The following is an 8,562-nucleotide window of genomic DNA, read 5'->3' as shown; positions in this document are numbered from 1 at the left end:
CACTCGGAATTGTGCTGCAGATCTCCCTCTGAATCACATTCTCAGGAGCTCCTGATTGCCCTTCACTTCTCCCTTGGGAAAAAAAACCCCTCTTTTTTCACTTGGGCTTAGTACAGTTAAAAGAGTTTTAAAAAATTAACTTTTTCACTTTCTCTAGTACAGACATACTAAGGGAGAAAAGAGGGTAGGCTTTTGGTTTTTAATGTAAGCAAGCTTTGATCCTCCTGATCTTCACTCTGTTCTGACACTCGTACCTGGCTCTGGACTGAAATATGATTTTCTCTCCTCCTGACACGCTTCAGGCAGGCTGTCTAGTTAGTTTTGATGTTTCGGACCTGCTTGTGTGTGCATTTTAAAGATATTCTCTCTCTCTCTCCCTCCCTCCCAGACACACACTTTTAAGTCTGCTCACGAGCAGGGTGTTGGAAATGTGACTGATAGAGGTGCCAGCCAATCAGAGCTGTGCAGAGACCTGCTTTGATTGACACCAGGGCTGGTCAATCAACATTGTGCAAATCTAGCTTCTCCTCAAGCAGGGACGTAAATGGTTGATGTATGTGTGCCATAACTGCAGTGAGTGTGCTCCCACAGCAGATTTACTGCTGAAATCCTATATGTCTAGACAGAACCTTAGGACTATGCCAGGGGCATCAAAGTCACACATTCTTTTCCTTAGTCTCCTTCGTTCCTCAGAGAAGCTAGCAGAAACAAGTCACAAACCAGAGAGATGCTGTATATGATATTTATTTGTTCCATTATGGTTCACAGTTCAGACAACATACAGACAAGCTATTTAAAGTGCAGATGGGATGTGCAGAACTAATTCACATTATGGAGGGCCCAGTGTCACCAAACAATATTATAAATCAAGTCTACGTGTTAGAGCAAGGGTTCCCAAACGGCGTTCTCCAGATGTTGTTGGGTTACAATTCCCTTCATCCCCAGCCACAATGGCCTTTTGTGGCTGGGAATGATGGGAGTTGTAGTCCAACAACTTCTGGGGATCCAAGTCCGGGAGCACTTTTGTTACAGGAAGAAACGCAGAGCACGTACAGTCTCCGGTACTTTACAGACATTGCCTGCTAGGGCTGGACAGCATGGAAAAAGAAGTTCCTACCTTGGGAGGACACTTTGGAACCAGTTCTCAGCCCTTTAGCAATTACCCTTATTTATAAATACAAACCAGGCAAGGAGATGGCAGGGGGAAGACAAGTGCTATAAGCTCTGGTAGTATTTACAGAGCTATTCGTCCAAAGCCCCATCCAACATACACAAACTATTCAGAGGAGTCGACAGGGAGGGCTCCAACTCCCTGCCTCAGGGCCTGAAGGTAAAAGCTAATGGTAGAGAGGCATTTAGAAGGATAGAATGTGGCTGTGTGACTCCCATGAAGCAACAAGAGCCAGTTCCCCCTGACTATGGTGCTAGCCCTGATGAAGCTGTTTCTAATTCCAACATCTACCCTTGATCTAAAATAAATCAGTGGAGTGATGAAATTCCCTTGATCTAAAATAAATCAGTGGATGATTTCAATCCTAAGGAAGGTGGAAGAATGTTCTTGAATGGTAGAACACTGAGTAACTTTCAGAGGACCACAGGAAACCGCCTTAAACCAAGTCAGACCATTTAGTAGGTCCATCTAGCTCAGTATTGTCTACACCAGGGGTTCCCAACCTGTGGTACTGTACTCCCGATGTAGTTGAACTACAACTCCCATCATCCCCAGCCACAATAAATTATAACTGGGGATGATGGGAGTTGTAGCTCAGCAACATCTGGAGTACCACAGGTGAACCCCGGTCTACACCAACTGGCAGCGGCTCTCCAAGGTTTTAGGGAGGGGTCTTTTTTCTGGAGATGCCAAGGACTGACCTGGGGACCTTCTGGATGCAAACAGATGCTCTACCACTGAGCTACAGTGGGGAATGTCTTACAGCAAGCAGCGTTCACATAGTTATCCATCCAAATGCAAACTAGGGCGGACTCTGCTTAGCAAAGGGGACAATTCATGCTTGCTGGGCTCTGTGGTCACCAGGAGTCAACATCGACTCGATGGCACACTTTAATTTACTTTACCACAGGACCAGCTTTCCTCCTTAGGAACATAGGAAGCTGCCATATACTGAGTCAGACCATTGGTCTATAGGCTCCATCCCCTGAGGGGAATATCTTCCAGTGCTCACATATCAAGTCTCCCTTTCAAATGCAACCAGGGTGGACCCTGATTAGCTAAGGGGACAAGTCCTGCTTGCTACCACAAGATCAGCTTGAATGAGTACTACAGAGTATCCGTTCCTTTGAGTACCTTTGTCACTGATCCACTTTCCCCTGGATCCCATATAACTTCTAATAGTTACTGTGATGCTTTATAAATTACATGCTGCTGAGAGAAGATAACAAAGGCATTATAACTTGTTAAAAATCATTGCGTTTATGAAGCCTAATCCAGTGGAAACACTGTGGCAAGAAATAAGGCAAAAACAGAGAGCATGACAGAGAGACACCTCCTCCCCACCCACCCTGATATGACTTTGTAAAGCGGAAGTGTAAAAAGTGCCATTTCCTTAACCAACAGAGAGGAAATCCCAGAAAATATTTTGTTTTTCCTCCTAGAGGAGAGAGAAAGAGCTGCAGACGGTTGATGCAGAATTAAACCCTGATCAAAATTAAGCACCCTAAAAATGGAGAGGCAACTTTACATGGGAAGGGGTGTTCGAAAAGGAGCAGATTCTAAGATTCTGTGTATTGCCCCAGTATCAGGGCTGGTTTTATTTCACATACTCTAGATCACCATGCTCTCTGAAACACAGCCGGAGGCTCTACTGCAATTAGAAGTCTGGATGTACTGGACATAATTTTTGATTGAGCCAGTAGACAAGGCAACACAACAACAACAACAACAACAACAACAACCTACATCTATTTTAATAACCTCATCATATGGATGATAGGTTATGTAAACAGGACAGATCCCTCTGATAGATAAGAGATGCCTGGCTGGGATGCTCAGCGTCACCTGGCCAATAATAGCATCTAAACACCAACATTGTAACTGAATTTCACAAAAGAAATGCACCAGTGTCTGACAGCCATCCTTAGCCCCCGTGCTTTCCAGAGGCAGAGCCAGACGCCAGCTACACATCTCTGTAGTGAAGCCAGAGTTCTTCTTGCGGGGAAACACACCAGCCCTATTGCACCAAAGGAGGAGTTCTTCAGGCATGGCCTGTTTATGTAGGTAGTTGCCTTCGATGAGTCAGACTATTGCTCCACCTAACTCAGTATTGCCTACACTGACAGGCAGCAGCTCTCCAAGGTTTCAGGCAGGAGTCTTTCCCAGCCCTTCCTGGAAATGCCAGGGATTGAACCTGGGGTCTTCTGAATGCACAGAAGATGCTCTGCCACTGAGCTATGGCCCAACCCACGTTTGTCATTTCATAGCCAGTAAACAAGAGCGTAGTGATGGATGTTTTGTTAGACAAAACCATGGTAGGCGGCCAATCCCAGCTATATGAGAACAGTGAGATATTTGGGCAGGGAGCACAGTCTTTTCTTTTGACAAGACCCAATCCAGTCTGGCTCTAAACAAATTTAGGATCATATGCAATTGTTCGGCACTACCATGTATAACCTAATTCAGACTTGATCAGGGGATGGGGGAAGGAAAAACTGAAAGGGATACAGCAGTGACCCCAAAACAAAGGAGGTAGAAGACCTGAAGGAACCCAAAAGGGGACATATGTATGAGGCAAGGGCAGACTAGCCGAAAGCAGAGTTCGCTGAAATGCTTCTAAGACACACACGGGAGCTTACTGAAAAACATATCATAAATTTAAAATACAATATATATATATATATACACATCTATAATATACACACCTGTGCCTCTGCATAAATGTACATGTTTAATCTACCCAGAAGGAATAATGCAGGCAAGGACTACCGATGGAGGGGTCAAGCAGCGTTCCTTCGTGTGAAGATACCTGAGGGTCATCAACAAAGTCTCTCCAGCACTACATGATCTACGCAAGGGTGAGGGGAAGCTGGGTCTTCAGGCCCCATTCTTCGCTTGCTGGATGTGTCGCCCAGTCTGGCTGACCAGTTTGGCCTACTGATACGGAGGGCCACATTTTTTTTGTCCGATCACTCAGAAACCCTGAAGAGTCAAAGGGCTAGAACTGGGGAAGGGCAGGGTGGGAGAGCAGCAGGGAGGGAGAGGGAGTCAGTCTCCAGCAAGAAAACCAGGTGCTCTCACTTCATGCAAGGCACATCCTAATGTGGAGTCTTAGATGAGGCAGGGAGGGCCTGCTCTCACTTGGCAAGTCTGATAAGCTTGGGTGGTATCTGCAATGCCCTTTGCAGGGGGACCCCCAGGGCACTCGCACGCGACACCAAGTGCAGTCAGTCAGAAGCAGCAAATATCAACTCTGTTTGCTGGGTGCCTTGCAAAACAAGACTGTCTCCAGCTTTTCCATGCACCAGAAGTTCATTACTGAGTTCACATTAGGCCCCTCAACCAAGCCTGGGACTGGGCATTGCCTGGCCTTGCTACCCATTATCCATGTTTCGAACCTGGAATCTGTAAATTAAGCTCAAGAAGGGATCTGCTCATTTGGCAGAGAACTGTATGTAACTGATTTGTATGTTACTCCCTTTTGAGAAACAAGATGGGCTCCCTGAATTATTCTGATGACCTCAAGACATATGCAGTGTTCTTTGGTGAATGGGCCAATCACAAGACTTCTTTCCCCTGATGAGCCCATGAACTGCATCATTCTGAAGTTTATGGTTTTTTACATTGTGAGTCCTTTGGGAACAGGGAGCCATTTTGTTTTACTGATATTTATGTAAACTGTTTTGGGAACTTTTGTTGAAAAGCAGTATATACATATCCATCGTATCCGTATCTGCATCTGTATCCATATCTGTATGGTTCATCCATTTGTTACAAAAATTATGGCAATATAAGCCATTGTGGAAATTATCTCTGGAAAAAGCAGCACAGCCATCAGCTCTTAAGCTGCAATGGTTGGTTTGAGGTCTTACCAAAGATGTCTCCCTAGTGAGCAAATGAACAACACTATGGCTCGATAAAACCTGCCGAAGGTCAAGGGAGAGGGTCCCATCTCTCTGTTGACCCCCCATATTTCTGTCATGGCTCTCAGTCCCTTTGTTTGGCAATTCACCAGACCTTCAAATCCAGGCATCCCTACTAGCAGTTCACATTCTCACATGCAAATATTTCCAAATGACATTTTAAATCATCTCACCTTTGGAGAAAAATCAACAAATTTGATCCTGGAAAGAAACCGCCTCAGTTCCCCCTGGTTGATTTTAGGATTGCTCTCCTTAAGGGGCACCACTCGGCTCTGAGTCATCAAGGCCCACCTGAGGCGAAGTTTGCTGACTGACAGAAAGCCTGGTTGGTGTTCGGAGGCGGGGCTTGTCACGGTGATGTAAAAGGCATCTTTTTGAAGATCATTGATTCCAACTGGCGGATGCCAAGGGAAAAGAAAATACTTGTGAACGTGAAGACATTCCCCGCCTTCAGAACCAATCTGCCAGTCAAGCTATCTTTCATTGGCAGTCTCGAACTGTGTAGAGGCTTGGCCTCCAGTTACACACAAAATTAGCCATAGTGTTCAGCAGACTGAAACTCTGCAATGACTGCAAATGTCTCTGCAGGGTGGATAGGAAGGCTCCACTCACAACTGGCATTTCAGCCTCAGGTGACATCATTTGCAAATGGGCACACACAATATCAAAATGATAATTCTGAAATCTTAACACACCATGCCACAATAATAATTCTGACAGCGCGACAAACAGAAATTATACCCCAAACAGTCAAAGGCACACTCAAGAAAAAAGCATCTGAGTTCTTTAGAATCATATAAGGTGCTCAGCAAAACAGAACTGCAGAGTCCTGAGATTCTAATGGTCAAACCCTATTTCGTTGCTTTACTGGAATTGTGCATCTAGGGAGTTGAACCACTTCAGCCTATGAAACAGGATCTTGCATCTAGCATGCAAGCCAGCACTGGCAGGTTCTTCCTGCTGCAGGTCCGCTCCCCCACTCCACCATTGCCCCCAGCATTTGATGCTAAAAATGCCAGAAGCACAACTGGGACAGCATCTGCAGGATTCCCACAACCAAAATGCCTTGGGTGTACCATGAGGCTTGAACCAGGGGCCCTGGGTGTCAAGCACAAAACTCCCTGCTCTCTGGGCCAGCATAGCTACTGGTCGGAAAAGGGAGCTGCGCACAGTTCAGTGGGGCACCAAGCTGAGTTTTAGGGTCTGGTCTGAGGGTGCGTGCTTTAGCCACCTTCGTGAAGCTAAGCAGGTCAAGGCTGGGTTAGTGCCTGAATGGAAGACCACCTGAGAATCCCATGAATACTGCTTAGAGTTCCATCATGAAAGAAAGGCAGAATAAAAATGGAAATAAATAGAGAGAGACCCCATAGCTTGGAAGCCTTCTGGTCCCAAGTATCAGGTGATCATAACAAGCCAATGCCATGCTACCGTCTGCTACACAGCTCCCAGATCTGCTGCACTCCCTCTGTCTGGGCAACATGCTCCCGAGGGAGGCCCCCAGGCTATTCCGCTCAGAGCCTCCCAGCTTTTTCAGGCCACTATCTCATTTGTTCCAGGGCTGGCTACCTCCTTGGCTGGTTTTTGCCAGCACTTGGCTCAGGGCACCTGACACATGGATGCATTCTAGAATCATGGGTAGTCTGTCCTGTTCTTCCTCCTGCTCCTGCTCCCATTTTTGTTGCACTAAATACCTTTGCACCGCACTGTAACCCCACAGCCCATGCCAGAGGCAACTGCAAGTTCAGGATCTGTATCCAGTCCCAGAAGAGCATCCTGAGCTACCTATCGCACTGTGCCAGCAGCAAGAAAGACTCTTGGCCCAGTCTTTTGTGCACCCATCATATACCGCTCTGCTGCATCAGAAGGCAGTGAAGGATTCTATCACCCTCTTCTTGCTTTGGATTCATTTTGTATGGCTATCAGCCAGGACTTATGCATGCATGAGAGGAAAGACAAATACTTCACCACAAGGTTGAAGTTCTCTCAGCAACCCAGACAAAACGGGAAGGAAGAGAAGAGAACCACCATTACACAGCAACGATTGGGAAGGGGTTAAGTATCTTTTTGGATTGTCTGCATTCCCCCCCCCCCATACTCACTAGATGAAGCAGTCACTGTGCCTGTTGTATTACTCAGGTCCAAGAGGATTGTAGGGAAAGTGGGGTGAAGGAGATAGAGATGGTGACTTTTTACGTTGGATTCCTGTAACAAAACCAAGCCCCCCGCAAAGGCACAAATTATCTGTTTTCTCCATAGTTCCTGGGGTTTCCTATGAAATGTATATTGTCCCATAGAGGATGGGTAACTCCTAACCCCCACATAGCCACTCACTTAACCTTCAACAAAAATAATTACTTCAGGCATTCTCAGCTTTAGTTTTCAGTTAAGATCCGCCCACTACCATTTACAGTCAAGTCAAACTACGTTTGTTTTATCTTCTCTGTTAACTGGTGATGAGCCAGCATGGTGTAGTGGTTAGAGTGCTAGACTAGGACCGGGGAGACCCGAGTTCAAATCCCCATTCAGTCATGAGACTAGCTGGGTGACTCTGGGCCAGTCACTTCTCTCTCAGCCTAACCTACTTCACAGGGTTGTTGTGAGGAGAAACTCAAGTATGTAGTACACCACTCTGGGCTCCTTGAAGGAAGAGCGGGATATAAATGTAAAAATAAATAAATAAAATCAATAAACTGCACAATGCCTGTGTAACATATAAGGTCAGTGTTGTGATTTGCGACAGTTCCCTAGGTTGGGGATATTACAATAAGGAGATGCGGATGTGCCCCATTAGGAAACTGAAGCTAGGAGGGAGTGATTTGCCCAAGTCCACGGCTAGCAATGGATTACACAATGTTTATCAATTCCAGTTTTGCAATTTTATTTATTTATTTGCATTGGTTCATAGAAGCTAACATCAGTGGCTCTGCATTTCCCAAATCCAACTTGCAATCAATAAAACTGAGCTGATTTTCAAGATGGAAACTAAACGACAACTGGAGCCAGGAAAGGTGTCTGCTTTATCTTGCAGAGTGCATTGCAACCATCAGATGCTACCACTGGAGTCAGGATGGGATGCAAAATTTAGCCAGGGTTAAGAAAAGGCATCATTAGTTATTTTTGCTGTCACCATTTAGGGCAAAGTAATGGCGTCATTTGCTGAAACTCTTAGACTAACATTTCACTGTTATTCTTTATGTAGGAGTTTTGCATAGTATTAATGTGCAGTAAAGAGTGACTTAATATCCAGAGATAGGATGGATTCTCTACATGCCTTTCACAGCTAGAGCAACTAAAGGCTTCTCAATGATACCAGTTAGCAGGCAGATTTTGTTATGCTGCAGAAACCCAGTCATCCAATGTACTCAGAGGGCAGCTGAGGGTATTGGTTAGGTAGATTCCCTGAAAGCCATGAAGGTCAGACACATGTAGGAATATAGAAACTGAGATAGACAAGTGGTCCATCTAGCT

The 8,562-nt window shown here is 45.6% G+C and overlaps 1 protein-coding gene across 1 annotated transcript in view; it reads right to left on the bottom strand.

The window, feature by feature from the left end:
* Positions 1–728: 728 nt before the first annotated feature.
* FAM234B (family with sequence similarity 234 member B) overlaps positions 729–8,562 on the bottom strand; it is a 38,604-nt gene continuing 30,770 nt past the window's right edge. The window contains exons 11-13 of the mRNA XM_053256991.1: positions 7,194–7,296; positions 5,268–5,488; positions 729–4,175 (exon numbers count right to left, since the gene is read on the bottom strand). Of these exons, the coding sequence (XP_053112966.1) occupies positions 4,170–4,175; positions 5,268–5,488; positions 7,194–7,296 (330 nt within the window). The 3' untranslated portion in view covers positions 729–4,169. The remainder of the gene's footprint in view (positions 4,176–5,267; positions 5,489–7,193; positions 7,297–8,562) is intronic.

Source organism: Hemicordylus capensis, chromosome 5, assembly GCF_027244095.1.
Source record: "Hemicordylus capensis ecotype Gifberg chromosome 5, rHemCap1.1.pri, whole genome shotgun sequence".
NCBI lineage: Eukaryota > Metazoa > Chordata > Lepidosauria > Squamata > Cordylidae > Hemicordylus > Hemicordylus capensis.
The sequence above is the reverse complement of the archived record's forward strand: the minus strand, read 5'-3'. Positions and strand labels throughout refer to the sequence as shown.